This window comes from Cnephaeus nilssonii (assembly GCF_951640355.1).
Source record: "Cnephaeus nilssonii genome assembly, chromosome: 15".
Classification (NCBI taxonomy): domain Eukaryota; kingdom Metazoa; phylum Chordata; class Mammalia; order Chiroptera; family Vespertilionidae; genus Cnephaeus; species Cnephaeus nilssonii.
Window position 1 is genome coordinate 11,261,288 of NC_137086.1, and position 19,023 is coordinate 11,280,310.

At 39.1% G+C, this 19,023-nt stretch overlaps 1 protein-coding gene across 1 annotated transcript in view; it reads left to right on the forward strand.

The window, feature by feature from the left end:
- SELENOI (selenoprotein I) overlaps positions 1-19,023 on the forward strand; it is a 45,681-nt gene that overhangs the window by 3,364 nt on the left and 23,294 nt on the right. Inside the window, exons 2-4 of the mRNA XM_079792012.1 lie at positions 14,826-14,894; positions 15,429-15,537; positions 17,729-17,803. Coding sequence (XP_079648138.1) covers positions 14,826-14,894; positions 15,429-15,537; positions 17,729-17,803 — 253 coding nt within the window. The remainder of the gene's footprint in view (positions 1-14,825; positions 14,895-15,428; positions 15,538-17,728; positions 17,804-19,023) is intronic.

Here is a 19,023-nt window from a genome sequence, read left to right on the forward strand (position 1 = left end):
TAAATTTATTTCTCCTAGTGGAGGGTTCTTTACTCAGTACTGTGTTCATTTTATTTTATCTTTAAGTATATTTTTATTGATTTCAGAGAGGAAGGGAGAGAAAGAGAGAGAGAGAAACATCAACGATGAGAGAGAATTATTGGTTGGCTGCCTCCTGCAGGTCCCCCACTGGGGATTGAGCTGGCAACTGGGGCTTGAGCTGGCAACTGGGGCATATGCCCTTGATTGGAATCGAACCTGGGACCCTTCAGTCCACAGGCCGAACTGGCTAGGACAGTACTATGTTCATTTTAAAAAGTATGAATCCAAGGGTGTCCAAAGGAGAAATCTGTGTGGTCATTACTGGAATGTGAATCACACCTAGAGACCTTTAATTCCTGAAGATCACACATTCCCTTTGTGTGGTCTTTGATAGTAAGTCATTTATAAGTGCTTGCTGAATGAAAAGAGCTTTACCCATAAATGGGTCAAGACTTAAAATACTCAAAAGAGATTTTATCCTCTGATGTGACCCTGTATATTAGAGCAAAGAGATGTAGAGAAAAATTGATACTATAAAAGCAGCTGGTGGAAAAATTACTTTTAAACTAGTTTAATGTATCTTCCCTGGAGGTACATCTGAGAGCTACAGCTGGAAACCTGGCAGTTACTCAGAATAACTGCCGAGAGGTGTGCACACGCTGAGTGGTCATTGGGTTTCTGGAATCTGGGACTGTAAGACAATTCATTTTCAGTACAGAAGAAAGCATGGATGGATTCTGTGCTCTCTGTTGTGTTACCACAGATTTATTAAGCAGTTAAATAATTAGTGTCTGCCTTCTCTTTTAGGATATGCGCTCTGGGAGGGCAGGGCCTATAGCTGTCTCCTTCAACATGACCAAGGTCTAGCACATGAACAGAATGGGCTCTCCACATATTTATTGAAGGAATGGAAGTGTGAAAGAATAGAAGCCATTGCGGAAGGCGGTAAAAGGGAGCTGTGCATCTCCTGGATGTCGGAAGGAGACTTGTATTTTGAATGTGTAAATGTCAGGGTGTTCCTGGGGAGATGAGGAGACCTCAGTTCTCGTCTTCTTGGAGGAAAGATTTCAGTCAGAAGGCAAAGTGCAGCAAAGCAAGCCAGAATTTATTGGCTGCTGCAAAAAATATACGTACTTAGGGCAGTGAAACAAGGAAGGGCATCACGGGTGGGGAACCTTTTTTTCTGCCAACGGCCATTTGGATATTTATAACATTCATTGGCCACACTACATTATCAACCTAAAAATTAGCCTGCTATATTTGGTCAGACATTTAATTAACTCACCCCCAATGTCTTGGCAGGGCCAGACCAAATGATTTCTAGAGCCTTATGTGGCCCGAGGGCCCAGGGATCTGACGTTCCCCACCCTGGAGAAAAGTTACAGAGCCTGCTCCCAGGGTCCTTCATCTTGAGCTTATTTCTCTCTCCCTTGCTGGTGGAAATCTTAAAGGGAGGTGTCAGGGGAGGGTCTCAATAGAATATTCATCAGCGTTCTAAGTGTGTGCTTTCAGGGTCATGGTCCCCACTGACTGGTCATCACAGGCCAGGGGGACATTAGTTAATACACCTGGTTCTGAGGCAGCCATTGTGCAACTTGTCTGGTTTTGCTGCTTTTCTGGGCCTGGGGCTGGAATACGACTGAAGCCGAGTATATTCTCCTTTATCAAGGAGAAGCCAGGGGGTCCAAACCGCATGGCCAGTGAGTGATACACTAGGGCAGTGGTCGGCAAACTCATTAGTCAACAGAGCGGCAGACGGCGGCTTGTGAGCCGCATGTGGCTCTCGAGCCTCGGTTTGCTGACCACTGCACTAGGGGAAGAAAGGTTACCCTGGGGTGGGAGGTTCTTGTTTTCCCAGTTTGCCCCTTGCTAGGCATCCAGGGCTTTCTGCCCTGGTGAGTTTCTGTACCTTGCCAATTGTCCTTGGCTCTGCTCTTGTCTAACTGCCTATAACGGGTTTAACCATCATTGTTCTCTGTTACAAATGTTCCTTCAGACAATTATGTTGAGGGGTTTTACCCTCACGATGCTTATCATTCTTCTCTTCTACCTATTCTTTAGACAGGTATTGTAGTTGAAGGATTTTCCCATTTATCTAAGGGAGAAACTTCTATGTGATTTACCTGATCTGACCTAGGGAAGACATAGTTTTAATTGATAGTGTAGCAGCTAGTTTCAAATTGTATCGCTTGTTTTCCTTCAAATTGTATCATTTTGCTTCAGAGGAAGTGCTGTTCTGTGAAATATCTTGTTTAGTCTTAGGAATATAATGTGATGAGTTGGTTCTGCTATTATTGTAGTTAATTAATTTGGATGTCAATAATAAAACTTGATTATAGGAATCATGACTATTGTGAATTAATTATATTACAATTAAGGTTGTAAGGAGAGACTGCATCTCAATAGTAATGCTAAAGAACTAGAATCTGGTCTTCACTCTTACTGGTTCATACAATTTAATATATTTTTTTTATTCAATAAGCATTTATTGAGGGCTCAGTCTGTCAGGCAGTGCATTTGGGGCGGCGAAAGTTAAGCTAGGCGAAAATTCTGCCTTTAAGGGACCTAGTTTGGTGGCATATAGACAAGTAAATAGCTATAAATAATTAATAAATTAAGTTCGGTAAGTTCAGGCTGCTATGGGAGAGGAGAAGGAAGCAGCTCCTGGGAGTGAGGGGTGGAGCTGAGGAAGGCTTCAGAGAAGGGAAGGAGAGGAACACTGAGCTCAGTCTAGAAAGATGAAGGCTGAGTAGGCCCCAGTAATGCCAGGTAAAGAGGGGAGAAAAGGCTTCGCAGTCCAAGGCCGCAATGGAGAGCCAAGGGCTAGAGGCCTGAGAGTATTTTCTGGGAACCACAAGAGAGGCTAGATGTTAGGCATAATGGTGAAGTGGCAGGAGATGAGACTGGAGAGGGAGGCGGACACTGTCAGAGGAGGAGGGAGGAGGATTTGATGTCAAGGTCTTCTGGATTTTATCCTGTAGATCAGTGTTTCTATGGTCCAAGGACTGTTGGCGTCAGAATCCCATGGGGTAAAAAAAAATTTAAAATATGTTTTTATTGATTTTAGAGAGGAAAAGAGTGTAAGAGAGAGAAACATCGTTCAGCTGCCCCTGCAGGCTCTCTACTGGGCATTGAGCCCACAACTTGCTGAGCCACATTGGCTAGAGTGGGAAAATGTGTTTTAAAAAAAATATATTTTATTGATTTTTTTGCAAAGAGGAATGGAGATGGAGAGGGATAGAGAGTTAGAAACATCGATTCAGCTGCCTCCTACACACTCTCTACTAGGGATGTGCCCGCAACCAAGGTACATGCCCTTGACCGGAATCGAACCTGGGACCCATCAGTCTGCAGGCCGACTATCCATTTAGCCAAACCGGTTAGGGCGGAAAATGTCTTTAATAGCAGATTCCTAGGTCCACTTTGGGAAATTCAGATGAGATAGATTGCCGTTATCTGCATGTTAAACAAATACCTCAGGTAATTGTTGGGTATATTGTAGTGCTGTAGGTTTTAGGGAGCCACTTAAGAATTTTGAACAGGATCAGATTTTAATATTAGGAAGCTCACCTTGGCAGCTTATAAAAAATGAACGTACGGAGGTGGAGTGGAGGTGAGGGTGACCTGGAGGCAGACCTCTTAGGATCCTCCTGAATAAAACGAGGTAAGAAACTGAGCAGTGGGGATCCAAAAGGAGTTTTGGGGATTCTAAAGATGGAGGTCACAGCTGGTTTACCTAACCCCTGCATTTGCCCCAGCAGATATGGTTAATTGACCCACATCTCCATTTCTCTTGATAAGCCAGACTATTGGACAACATTGGCCTTGAACTTGTCAAGAATTCCCTGAAGCTGATGAGTGCTTGTCCTCTTTAAAAAGGGTATTTGTTCTCCAGTTTGCATTTCCCTGCCAATCTGTATGCTCATGCAGGTCTTTTGTTCAATTTACCTGCCTGAAACCTATGGACATTTGAGTTTGAGATCCTTGATTTAAGATTTTAAGCTGACAGAATGTGATAACTGACTAGCTGGAGGTGGTGGTGTGCGGGACAGAGGATGAATAATGGGGAGGAGTCTGGGATGACTCAGGTTCTGGTGGGATGACTTGGATAGAGGTGGCAGGCACTGAGGTGAAGATTTTATAAAGCATTAACTCTGAAAAGGTGCCCTTGGTAACAATAGCACCTAACATAGTTGAGTCAAAAAATTTAATTCTCTTGATAGCCCAATGTAGAGATATTATTAGTATCTCATGAGTAATCAGACTCATGGGAGTTTGATCCTTACAGAAACAACAATTTAAATGATAAGTGATGCTGAATCTGGCAGGATAACTAATCTTTTGCACCGGGCACTTCTCTTAGGGCCACTTGAAGGTGTAGTTTGTGGACTTGGAATTAAGACAAACAAAAAAACACACACCTTCATGTTCTAAAGGAATACCATTTGTGAGTAATTTGCTTTCCTTTACAGGAATATTTCTGTAATGATTTAAAAGATTAGAACACTTTCTTCCTGCTCTTAGCCACAGTAGAAAAATGAGAAATTCTTGATCCTTTGATTTTTTTCACTTACTATGATTGCAGGCTGACTACAGTATCATAATGTTCTTTATGGCATATGATGTATGGCATATACCTAGATATGCTATAGTTAATTCTTTAGTTGTGCCTTGGTTGATTCGAATAGATTTGAGGAAGTGGCCTCTCCCATGTGTAAGTACATTAGTAAGGATTAAAAAGCCTTTTTGTGGTCCTAGATATAGATTTGCAAATGTCTCATATAATTATTTTTGCAGTTGGTAGAGACAGAAGAGTCTTTCAGACGGAGTGAAAGAAGGATGGATAGGACACTTCTGCAGAGAGAGGTTAAATGGTAGGGAGAAGGTTACTACATTTTTAGGTGCTGTTTGGAGGAAACATCTTGAATTGGTTCTTTTACTACTTTCTGAAATATCAGTTCACTGACAATGGCTTGTTTTTCTAACTGCTATAGTACTTAAATGTTCTAAGAGCTTCTTTGCTGAAAAAGACTGTGGAGGTTGGGAAAGGTGTTCCAATTAGACTGATGGGAACTAAGGCACAGAGACCAGGAAGACCACAGCAAGTTAGAGGCACAAGGAAGTGGTGGGTATGTGAGGGACAGGCCGAGCCAAGTGAAGGGAAACCGAGTAAAGGACGGCTCAGTGAAGGAAAGTTGCAATGGCAAGAGCAATATGATCATAAATACAGAATAAAATAATAATGACAGCAAACATTTATATAGCATTTACTATATGCTTTACATCTATTATCTCATTTTGTACCCACAAGTGCCTTGTGAGGTGGAATTATTTTCCCTATTTTACTGAGACACAGAGAGTTTAAGTAACTTGCTCAAAGTTCCCACAGTTGAAATTTGAACTGAGGCATTCTGGGTCCTGAGTCCATGGTCTTCAGGCTATGCTGCCTCTTAAATCTAAGAATGAAATATAAATTCTGCCTTGTAGTTACTGGGTATTTTGTATAAGATACATAAACATTAGGCAAAGAACTTTATTGAATTTGTGTCTAATGTTTGCAGATGGGGAAGACATACAGTGACAGAATTGAGTTTGATTTCTCTTCCCCCAGTTTTAAATTAGTAGGGGCAAGTGGGCTTGCATGTCTTACATTTAGTCGAGTGTTGAGAACATCTCATTTGCTATCAGCTGTGATTGAGATAAAAGGCTTTTGATTAAATAATTAGCTTTGGGACTAAAGTTAGAAAGAACCCAGGTACTACTAGCTCTGTGATCTTGAGCAGGTAATAGTCTCTGTAAACCAGGTTTCCTTATCTGTGAAAGGGGTAGTATCTACCTCAGGGTCATTATCAAAATGGAATGAGTTGATATTTATAAATTGCCTGGCACATAGTGCTAAACACAGCGTTAAGTAAATAAAAAATAACACGTGACACTTGTGCTTCCCTGCTTGCGGACATAGCATATAACATAGACACACTCCCACACCCCAGGAAGTAACACCAACTTAATGGACAGATGGGAAGAGTAACTGAGGAGTCTCTGTCCAGTTTGGGTCCCACAGATATCTTTGACTTCAGATTTCTTCCTCTGTTTATCCGTGTATAATAGTTCAACAGGCAGAATAAATAAATTTTCTCAAATACCACTCTCCTATTTAAGAATCTGCAGTACCATCCACATGTTTAAGTCTAATATCCAAATTCCTCAGTAAGGATTTCAAGTTCCTTCACTGAACTCGTCCTCCTTTTGTTGTATCTTCTCATCTCTTGTTAGAAATTATACAGTAAGTCTAGCAAGCAAACCTGCTTGTCTTCATGACTTGTTTGTTCTTGTCTTATTGTTCTAGCTCTTCTCCATTCTTATCTCACCACCATCTTCTCCCTGACGTCTTAGCAGATATAAGTGACCATAATCAGTGACATGCGATCTCATTGCCCACTGATTCATGTTTCCTGTGGGTGTAGTTTATTCAAGTCTCATGTTAGTAAGTAATTTAAGAAACTTGTTATTTCTGTCCCCTTTTTTAATTTTAAGTTTAGAGTTGAAGTTTTTACATCATAGTAGAGTGTTCCTAGCACAATGCCTTGCATTTAGTAAGCATTAGTGAGTAATAGCTGAATTTTATTCTACTTCTCTCACTTGGCAATGCAGTATTTAAAGTCATCAAAAGGAGGTATAAGTGTTGGCCACTAAGCTGATGCTGTGGCTTATCCTTCTGCTGAGGAGTGGCGGGAGTGTCTTTAGTGTTGGTTGTCTCCAGTGGTCCCTAAGCTTGAGAGTGCATCAGGATCACCTGGCTGGTTTGTTGAAAGACCGATTGCTGGGCTCCACCCCCAGAGTATCTGATTCTGTACATCTGGTGTAGGGCCCAAGAATTTGAATTCAGTTTGGCGACTACATTTTGAGAGCCATCTCATCAAAGAAGTATTCAGTTGTATTGCAGTCAGAAGACCGGTTAATAAAACCAATAAATGAATGTAGAGGACTAAGAAAGTATTTGATGTTCATAAGTTTTCAAGCATTAGGTAGTCTTAATTTTTGTGGCTGGGAACCCCAGGATATCTTTTATTCGAAAGGAGAATGCAGTAAGTGCTTTCCTTGTGTATTAGCTTTCTATAGCTGGGTAACAAATTACCACAGACTTGGTGGCATAAAACAACATGCATTTATTACCTCTCAGTTCCTGTGGGTCAGGAGTTTGGGCATTGGTTAGGTGGCTCCTCTGCAGTTAAGGTGTCAGCAGGACTGTGTTCTCATCTAGATCTTGGGGTTCCTCCTCCAGGCTCATGTGGTTGTTGGCAGAATTCAGTTCTTTCCAATTATAGGGCTGAGGCTCTTGGCTCCTAGAGGCTGCCTGCTTTTCCTTCCCACATTACCCTCACCATAGGCAGTTTACATCATTGCTGTTTGCTTCTTCAAGGTCAGCTGTAGATTCTTCTCTACACTGCTAAGATGGGAGTCTTATATATGAAACTAGAGGCCCGGTGCACGGATTTGTGCACTGGTGGGGTCCCTCGGCCTGGCCTGCAGGGATCAGGCCGAAACCAGCTCTCCAATATCTCCCAAGGGGTCCTGGATTGCGAGAAGGTGGTTCTTGGGTGACGTAATCGGGAATTGGGCTCCCTTCTCTCTGGTTCCGGGTGCGTCATCCGAGAACCATAGCTGCCCAGTCACCGCAGCTCGGTAGCTCCTGCGTTGAGCATCTGCAGTACAATGGTGGTCAGTGCGTACATAGCTACCAGCCGGTTGGCAGGTTGCTTAGGCTTTTATATATATAGATGTATCATGAGAGTAATATCTCTTCACCTTGGCCATGTAATTTATCCTAATCAAGGCAGTGACATCCATCATCTTTGCTATAATCTGTCTGTTAGAAGCAAGTCACAGGTTCTGCCCTCAAGGAGAATGAACCATGAAGGGGAGGGGATGTTATAAGGGCTTAACTCATTGGGAATTACCTTAACATGCATCTGCCACAAATTGAAAGACAGAAAAATATATATTGAAGGATATTATGGGAATAATGATTTCAGTATAGTGGATCTAGGTAGCCCATGATTGTATTTGAGCCAGAAAAGGGTAATCTGATTTAAAACAGTGAGCAGTTTCACAGGAATGTTCTGAGTTGACTCAGCAAGGACTTACAGTTTAGATCTTCCTATTTATTAGCTGTGTTATTCTCTGAACTTTATATCTCTTCATCTGTTACTCTCTGAACTTTATATCTCTCCATCTGTAAAATAGAAATAATCTACATTATCTCTCTTAAAATGTCAAATAAGAGAACAGATATTGTCTTTTGGAAACTATGAAACATGATACAAATGTAAACATGGCATTATTAATAGGGGAAGAGTAAGAGGAACTTCCCCTTGTGAAGTGAAAAATTGTTGTGGTCCAGTTTCTGGGGAAAAATAGATTGGGTGAAGGGAGTAACACTTCTCATCACTGAAGATTAATTCTGTGCTACTACTATTTAAATAGACATGCAGAGTAGTTCATGCATTTATTCATTCAAACATTCAGGCATTCGTGTGCCAGAAGCAGAAAGGATCAGGTTGGGAAGCTTTCTCTTCTCTTAACTGTCTCTGTATGAGAGTGCCCAGTGAACACCACATTCTATGTGAAAGGCAGCTCTTACTAATTGTGGAGTGAATAACAAGTTTTAATCATTGGGAGCCCTTGTTTTATGTTTTGGCCTTAAGGGACTGGCGTGGACGGTTGGAATGCCATTGCATGAACTCTGCTCCAGCCAGGAGCGGGAGAGCACGTGTTGGCCACAATAGATTCTGCCCTTGTGAAGACTTAAAACCTACACAGGGTTGAGTCATGAGACCTTTCAGAAAGGGACTGACCTCAGTACGTTATTAGTACCTTACCAGACACTGCGCTTCATTGTGCAGGGGCAAAGAAGAGAGAGAGCGTTGACATTTGACATTTCTCTCTCCTGAGTTCTTAAGAGAGGTTGATAATGTGTTTATTTCATCTTAGAGATGTCTGGAAAATTGGTATGAACTTAGCTGTGAACCATCTTGCTTTTTACTCCTAACAACACAGATAATTTTGCACTCAAGAGTTTGGAAATAATTTTTAAAAATCAGAAATGTCATTTTGAGTTTGCTTACATCTCAAGTGCAGTTTATGAAGTATTATTAGCTTATACTCAAGCTACCTTTTATGGATTTCCACAGTTGACTAAAACATGTTGTACAGCTATAAAGTTTATATTTCAGATGGGTAAAGACAGGCCATGTATTAAAAACCATTTGAGGGTAAGAGTCCTATTCTCATATTGATTAGAAGACAGTCAAAGCAAGGAAAATATGCTATTATAGATAGTTGAGCATTACTTGGGAAAGTAGTGCAAAGGTGAGTCAGTTCATACCAGTTTTCTTATCAGTACACAGAAGGGATTTAAAGTATAGTACTACCTGTATAAAGGAAACATTTTTAGGTTCAAGGGGGTGGTTCCACTGTTTTTCTTTCATTAGAGTCAAATTTCCTTCTTAAAGAGGAGACTCACATTTCTAATGCCCTTCACAAAAGTGGGCACTTCACAGCATATTTTGGAAGTAATTTAGAAGTCATTGTACTGCTCCTATTTTAATCCATAGCTGTTTCTCGCCTGATGTACTATATATAACATTGTCTTAACTGACTTCATTTGTACTTTTGCCCCCTTCCCGTCCATTTTATACACTAATCATCCTTTAAAGACATAGGTAAGGACATGCATTGGCCTTAGATAAAATTCAACTCACTATAGTCCTGCTAGGTGGTGTCTGCCCTCATCTCCAATCTCACTTCAAATTGTTCTTCCTTGCTTCTCTCTGCTTGGAAGATATGTTGGGACTCCCCACCCCCAGCACACACACTGCCACATAGGGGTGGGCAAAAGTAGGTGTCCAGTTGTAAGTACGTGAAACACAGTTTATTCTTGTATTATTTATTAATTATTGTATTATTTTCCATATGAACAACTGTAAACTTACTTTTGTATATTTTGAATTTTCTCTCTTTTTCTTTTTAGGTATAAGTTATATAGAAATGCACAGATCTTGAGTGTATAATTTAATGAATTTTTATACATGTATTTACCCATGTAACCACCACCCCATTCAAGATACAGAATTATTGCTAGTATTTCAGAAGGCCCCCATTTAGTCCCTGTCACCAAACTACTCTTATGATTTCTTTTGTCATAAATTAATTTTGTCTGTTTTGAACTTCATGTGAAGTGAATCTATAACAATGTTCTGTTTAGTGTCTCGCTTCTTTGACTCATTATTATGCCTTATACATTCTTTTTTTTTTTAAGAATAGCTTATTGATTTTTAGAGAGAAAGGAAGGGAAAGGGAGAGAGAGAAACATCCATGTGAGAGCGCAACATCGATCAGCTGCCTCCTGCACATCCCTACCCAGGACTGAGCCTGCAGCCCTGATATGTGCCCTGACCTGGGATCGAACCAGCAACCTTTATGGGCACAGGATGACGCCCAGCCAACTAAGCCACACTGGCCAGGGCATGTCTCATACATTCCTGACCTGACTGTCTTCTCATCTTCTAGGACTCAGCTTCAGTCTCCTCTCCTTAGAGAAGCTTTCTCTGACCGCTCTGGTTAGGCACACTTCCTGCCCCATTATCTTCATGCACAACACCCTCTTTATTTCCTTCAGAGTTTTATCACAGCTTGTGATTATTGCTTGTTTTCCTGCTTACCGTCTATTTCACACTAGACTGTAGACTCGATAAACATAGGAAACATTTTGGTCTTGTTCACCATTCTCTTCCCAGTGACCTAGAGCAGCGCCTGGCAAAATTACAGGCATTCAATTAAAAATATTTGTTGACTTAGTGAATGAATGAATGAATGAATGAAGAATGGACTCTGCTTTATTTCCTTGTACTGAAGTAAAAAATGTTTTGAAACTTACTAATATTTGACAAAATGCTATCGAAGGTAATTTTGGATTTCACTAAGACTTTATGAATATCTTTTCTTGAAGGCCAGGTAGAGTAATTGCTGTAGATGACAGTATAGAATTGTATACCCAAATAAAAATTATTAGATGTAGTAATAGCAATTTTGAGGGAAATGTTTAGAAGTTCGACCTTGATCATCATATTTACAAAGACTTTAGTGAAGGCTTTATCAGCATGACAGATATGCTGAGAGTTTTGGGAGGCATAGCTATTATTACTACCTTGGGTAACAGCCTGAATCTGAAGAGATCTGGAGGGATAGAAAGATGAGTTGAGTTTATCTATCAAGATGAAATGTTAAAATAGTAAATGTAGAGTTTATACTGAGGTTCCAATAGTCAACTTCCTATTAGTATAGAGAAAGGAGGCTTAGTAGTCTGTATCAGAAATGCCTGAGGGGTTCAGATGACTGGAAGTTGTATGCAAGTCTGCAGTATGATTTTGTTGCCACAGGAAGTTAATAATAATGTTGAGCATCAAGAGGAATAAGTTATTGAGGAAGAAGAGCATTATAGTCCTGTTCTTGTTCTATTCAGTGCACCACTTGAAATGCTCCTTTTGCCCTGGATCACACCTTTGTGTTGGTTTAACAACAAATTGGATTGTCTAGAGCACAGGTTTCAAACTAAAACTCTTAGGCTACCTGCTTTGTGAATAAAGTTTTATTTGAATACAGCCATGCTCATTTTCTGTGACTGTTTTCCTGCTTTAGTGGCGGTGTTGAGTGTCTGTTACAGAGACCATACGGCCTGCAAAGCCTACAATATTTATTATTTGGCCCTTTACTGAAAATGCTTTTCAACCTCTAGTCTAGGGAACTATACCTTCTGATGAAGGAGATTGAAATCATGGCAAAGAGGAGCAGCAAAAGGAACATGGGATGTTAAGCCAGGTAAAGAGATGTAGGTTAGGTGTGACAGGGAAAGCTATCTTCACATATTTGAAGGACTGTTGTTTTGACAAAAAATTAGACCCTTGTCTGCTTAACTTGATAAGGTTCTGAGATTCTGCCTTGGAAAGATTCTCTCAAACTCAAGCTGTGATCCTCAAGCATTTCTCCAAGGCATTAGCTTAGTCTGGCCCAGCAGACTGTAGAGCCAAAGAAGTCACAGTGGGCCTTCACAGGAGGATACCTAACCAGGAGGATAGGTATTTTGGTGTAGAGCAAAACATCATTCTAATGAAAACTAAAAATATATTGTGCATGTATTACCAAATAACCTAATCTAGTTAACACCTTTAAAACCTAATATTTTGCTTGTTTTTCTGCACGCGGAAGGTTTGAATCATTCTTTCTCCATTGATTCCCAAGAAGGTTTCAAATGTCTTTGTTTATACCAAGTGATAAGTGGCCTTAAAAAGTACTCAGGTGTGTAGGCTAAATAAGCAGTGTTCTGCTTGCTGTCTTTTGTAATCTTACCTTAATCTTTCTTGCTATACTTGCTCATCAGCTTATCATTAAATGTAAAAAATCCATTTAGGCAAACTGAACTCTTGTATTTAGTTCTTATATTCTTTCCATACTTCTAACTGGTTTCCTGAAGCAGAGATTTAGAGTTAAAATTTCAGAATTTAAAAGAGGAGCTTTTCAAATCAAAATACCACCAGTTAGGAACCTTCTTTTAGATCTAGTCAAATTATGGGAAGCTGCTGAATGAGACTCATTCAGCAAACATTTGAATTAAGTGCATTGTACTGTGGGTGTCGAATTAGCTATTTGTGTGATTAGCTATTCTTCTGATTTGGACTTCTTACAACTTTTGTATTTTGCAGTAGATGGTGGACTTGAAATGTGTGGTTTTCCAGTTTGTCTGTCCTGCCGGCTACATCATGTGTGTCTGGGTGCAGACTTTTGTGAAGTGGAGGAGGCCAGGACTTTCCCACCTTGTCATTAGTAGCCCTTACCAGGGGCTACCTTTTTTCTGCCAAGGGCCATTTGGGTATTTATAACATCATTTACTGGCCGTACAAAATTAACTTAAAAATTAGCCTGCTATATTTGGTCAAACATTTAATTAACTCACCCCTAATGTCTTGACAGGGCCAGACCAAATGCTATCCCGGGCCTTATATGGCCCGAGGGCCGGATGTTCCCCACCTCTACCTTAGGGATTCATATTGGTTCCGTGTCCTCAGGTCTGAAGACTTGAATTCAGGCCTGATGTCAGTTGGGAACTCCTTCATTCTGCGGAAGTTCAGATGTAGTGGTATCTATTACGTGGAAAAGCCTCGTTGACTGTAGAGAACCATGCAAGTGAAAGTTGATTTTGGTTAGAACAGGATAATACTCGGGTAAGTAGGCTCCTGCTGAGAGCCTGGATGCAACGGCGTAGCTTCTAACTCTGGCCAGCAGTGGCAAACCGTGTTCTCTATCGCCATTTTCCTCCCACTGTTTATCTCAGATCTTTTGTCCACATTGCCCCATGTCAGTCAGAATGGGATGGAGAAGTGGAGGCACTCGACATGGAGTCCGTTGAGTAAACATTTGACTCCCTTTGCTTGCAGTATTTAAAAATATTTCTATTTACTTTTTCCATCATACTTTTAAGTCTTGAAACACCGATGAGGAAATATTTTCTGCATATTCATAAAAATTTCAGGAAGAAATTTTGACCTTTAATTATGATTAAAAAAAAATTAGACACTCAAGTTGAAACCAGACAGTCAATGGGCCCAGGCTGCCTGTCACTCCTTGAGCCAAGTAAGCAGAGACAGGTTGAATCATATATGAGCGTTTATTCCAATAATGCTGGCAGTATGGGAGAGCAGCAGGTCATCTATGAAAACCTGCTCTGCACCGCCCCCCTCCCCCCCATAAGCCAGCTGCTTATATTGGGGTAGACAAAGGTTACATGGAAAAGTAGGCAAAAAGAATTATGATTAATATGTCTTAAAACTATAGCTAGTCCCCAATATTCTATTTCTGCACCTAAGAAAATGGTTACTACTTACTTTATATACATACTAAGCATAAGTACAAAACACAGGCAAACGTTTTTCTAACATGTGACTAGTATAGCGTTGTTTAAATGTTGGCTGGATGAATTAGGTAATGTTCCCACTTCTTGAAGGTGGAAATTGTCCCTTACCGATTTTGTATTATTCCTTCTTCCCCACACCTAGTGTAGTGCTCTCTACATGCCAGGTACTCTAATGTGTGTGTCTGATGAATGTCATCAACATCACTTTTAAGGTTTTACATATTTATATACAAATATTTGTTAAAATTTCCCTTTTTTTTTTAACTAAATAGCTCAATAACTTATATAACATTTACTGTGGGCCAGGTACTACTATAATTACTTCATGTGCATTATTAGCTTAACTAATCCTGGCAATCCTTTGAGGATAAAGTTATTATCCCCATATTACAGGTGAAGAAACTATGACAAGTAACTTGCTCAAGGGAACACAGATAGTAAGTACACTAGTAATGGTATCACGTGGAAAACAACTAGATTCCTCTAAGTCAAGGGATGAAGGAGGTTGAGTGAGAAGGGGTATGAGCATGCTTGAATGCACACAGTGTGCATATCACCAATCTTGATTCTGTACAGTAAGTGAGAACACATAAGCAGTATAGATTTTTTCTGTTGAAACACGATATTATAAAGGTTGAATAAAAAATATCTGGCTGTACTTGACAGTTTTTGCCTCATTTATATTGCTCCTCCAGTTTTATTATTCAGTTGATGACATCATGTAAATAGACATATTCTCCAAGTTACTTTTGTACTGTTATTTTCAGTTAAGAAATTGCTCTGTTTGCAAGCATGTAAAGATTAACTCTGAATATTTTCTTACATTTCTCAACAGTACAGTGCTGTGGATACCAATCCACTCTCTCTGTATGTCATGCATCCATTTTGGAACACTATAGTAAAGGTAAGATGATTAATAGGCATGCATTTGTTTTAGTAAGTTTAAATTTTTAAACTGTTTAGTAAGTTTTATAGATATCTTATTAAAACTGTCAGTTTAACAAGATAGCTAGAGAAACTTCTCCTCCTATCTCTTTTCCCTTAGTCACATACCTTTTGATTTATCTCATTGTTGAAATCTCAGTTTATACTCTGGAATTCATAATTTTGTAAAATTTTCTAAAATAAATCTAATGTTTGTTAAATATAGAATTGTTTAAAACAGAATAGAAAGAAGAAAGAAGTGCTTTCTTCTATCAATTGCAGATTGTGGTTTGCATTTTATTATAAATAACTCCTGCATATGACCTTTTAAAAAAATATGTTTTTATTGATTTTAGAGAGAGAGGGAGAAAGAGAAACACCAATGTGAGAGAGAAACAGCAATTGATCTTTGAAATTATAGCTTTTATTATAATTTAAATTTGCATGTTGTGCTGTGTGTGGACAGAGATATTCCTCTAGTTTAATTATATTTTAATTATTTTGAAAATAATAGGTATTTCCTACTTGGCTGGCTCCAAATCTGATAACTTTTTCTGGCTTTCTGCTGGTTGTATTCAATTTCCTACTTCTGGCATACTTTGATCCTGACTTTTATGCTTCAGGTAAGATTATTACTTTTAATATAACATTTGAAATGTCTAAATAGAGAAATGATATGATTATTTTCTGTTTTTATTAAGATGCTATATATATATTTTTAATGTATTTCTTTATTGATTTCAGAGAGGAAGGGAGAAGGAGAGAGAGATAGAAACATCAATGATGAGAGAGAATCATTGACTGGCTGCCTCCTGTACACCCCCCACTGGGGATCGAGCCCGCAACCCAGGCATGTGCCCTTGGCCGGAATCAACCCGGGACCCCTCAGTCCGCAGGCTGACGCTCTATCCACTGAGCCAAGCTAGCCAGGGCAAGGTGCTATATTTTTGAAAAGTTTTAAATATAATAAGGGTATATAAAATGTCAAAGTTGGGTATAAAAGCTAAGATGTGTTTTTACAGTCTATATGTGTGTTTCTATTAAGTTCTAGAAACTAACTTGCCTATTTAATTTAGAAATGCTGTCCAAAAGCATAAGGCTTTAGTAAATAAAGAGTAACTGGATTTATAAGAAGATATAGGAGTAGGACTACAGAACTGCCTGAAAATGAATTTAAGTAGAGTCCAACCTACCTACCAATTCCAGAAATAACTCTTCCTTTGTTCTAGTTATGGGAGAAAAATCCTGTTTTCTAAAGGGAATGTAATGTTGCTTTCCCTCTGCTTAGCATCCTTACTTCTAACAATTTCCAGTTTCCTCTAAAAATGGTTCTTAGACCTTTAAGTATTTATTGACAGTCTGGATCCTTATTGGGGAACACAGGCAAAAGTCACTTTTGGGGAGGCAGTTTTCAGCCTGCTCCGACCTGGGATTCCGTTGTCTTCTCTCACACCTATTCCTGTCTTTGCTGACTTCCACACCCAGCTTCTGCTCTGGCAATAGGAGTGAATGTGGGGTGCATTTGGGATGGGGGTGGATACTGCGAGACAGGATCTATTTTTATCATTCATCCAGTTGATGAAGTTGCAAGGAATAGAAAGATGAATGTAGATAAGTATTTTTTTCATTCTAAATTAGAGAATATATTTTCCAATAAGAATACTTATGAATGATGTAGTCAGGAGTTTTACTATTATAATTCATCTGTGTTCTAGGTTCAGCAGACTTTTGTGGACCAACCTGGAAAAATTAACAATCACTGAAAACATTGTTTTTGTAGGAAAGTTTGGAGTTTGAAGCACAGGAGGTTTTGCTGTTTTAGAAATTCTGTATATATATATATATATACCTAACTTTATCAACTGAAACTTTTAGCCATAGCTTCTGTACATGTAATAAAATGGTAATGGAAGATTACAAAGTACTATATGAATAATAAGTAAGATTAAATTTCATTAAGTCTGGTTTTGATATTGTGTTTTTTCAAATTTATATTTTAATCCTCAGGACGGCCTCAAAAGTTTACTTTCTAACTAGAAGTATTATTTTCTTGAATTAAATAAGAATATTTACTTAGTTATTAAGAGAACTAAAAACATGTAAATATTATATATATTTTCCCAAATCATATAAGTTGAAGGACCAGATCAACCATTTAGTCCCAATATATTTGAGACATGGAAGACAGGAGAAGTTCAATGACATATTTAGGTCACAATGCTCATTGGTTACAGAGCCAGGACTAGAACCCAGGCCTCCTAATTCTAAGTGATTCTATCTTCAGGGGTAAAAGTGAGGTCCAGACATTTCATTATGATTCTGATGCCAGAATCATCCACTTGAGGTCATCTATCTGTACCAAATCAAAAGGTCTTTTGTTTAGCTAATTAGTGCAGTAAGAGCGTATAGGTTGAAGGCTCAATACATATTTGTAATATAATTGTAAACAATGTGGATCAGATTAAACACAAGCTTTTTTAAATTCTAAAAACATTATTTTTAATTCTACATAAGGTTTTTAAGTAAAGATGAATAGTTAGTCATGAGTTATGATTTAAGCCCAAAATAAATGCCTATTGTTTATGAGGGGTTGTACAGTTACTTCTTTGTTTCTTTTTTCCAGAGTCTACTGATATTTTTTAATATTTACCTAGTTCTGTATTCAAAATATATTGTACAGTATTGTAGCGTCTATTTAATAAGTAGGAACTTTTTTTATCTGGCAGTAATACTGTGGTAAAAATGATGGTACTTAAAAAAAGAAAAATGATGGTACTTAGACTGTATTACACTCTGAGTTGCCTTTTTTTGCAGCACCAGGTCACAAACATGTTCCTGGCTGGGTTTGGATTGTGGTGGGCATCCTCAACTTCGTTGCCTACACTCTAGGTAAGAAATTGGCAAATACCCACCTTAGTCGGTGGCTGGTGAGTCTGTCAGCAAAGAAGCCAACCACTAAGTTAACATTTTCTCCTATGCTTACTTCATTTTAACTAGGTTTATTAATATCCTGTTCAATTTAATAAATACGTTTTTGAGTTTCTCTGTGAAAAAAAAATTGTTATTCATTGCTAGGGATTTAAAGGATAAGATAGGAGTTGGCAAGCTATCACTTGTGGGCCAAACTGGCCTCTTGCCGGTTTTTGTAAGTACATTTCTATTGGAACACAGCTGTGCTCATTCCTTTACATATTGTCTGTAGCTGCATTCCTGCAACAAAGGCAGAGTTGAGTAGTTGCCAACAGAGATTGTATGGCCTAGAATGTCTAAACTATGTCCTATCTGGCTCTTTACAAAAAGTATTTGCCGGCTCACAGAACAAGAGATTATTTTTGCCTTAAGTTTGGGAAGCAGTGCTGACATACCAAATGACTGCGGAGAGGTCCTATGTGGAGCACAGTGGGAGAACAGATAGGCAAGTGGTCAGGTCTCATTTGGGGGAAGGAGTGGTCAGGGAAGTCTACTGTACTAGGCCATACTGTCTATTCTGCCAAGAATGCTTTTCATTGGATTATCTGAATGGCTTGTCCTGAATTCTCTAAATATCCTTTCCTGCTTTATTTTTCTCCGTAGCACTTGAAATCATATGACCTGGTAGCCATTTCCTTGCCTACCTGTTTGTTGTCTGCCTGCTCCAAAATATAAGTTCCTTGAGGGTGGTACTTTGTTTTCACTGCTGTGTACCCAGAGTTTAGAACATAGTAGGCGCTCAGTATATAGTTTTTAAATGCTTGTGAAGTAGCAGACCCTGACTTCAAGTTGCTTAGACCTCTTCAGATAAAAATGACTTACACATAAAACCAGTATGATCTGGTACCTAGTTATGGTGGACGACCAGAGCTGTCAGAGTTTGGGGAAAGGAGAAAGTGAAGTCTAGAAGAATTAAGAAAAAAAAGCTTAGTTACATATTTAGGTAGAGGATTCTGGACATCAAGTTACTAAAGATGAGAAGGTTTTAAAATTCTGCTATTTGGTTGCCCAGGACTGCAGGAGGAATTAGCCTAATTCTAGGGGAAAGGTGAAGCTAGCCTGTGGCCTCTAACCCTCTAACTTCTAACATTTCGCATTTCATAAAGAGCCTTGTGATATACTGTATAATCTCCCTGTTT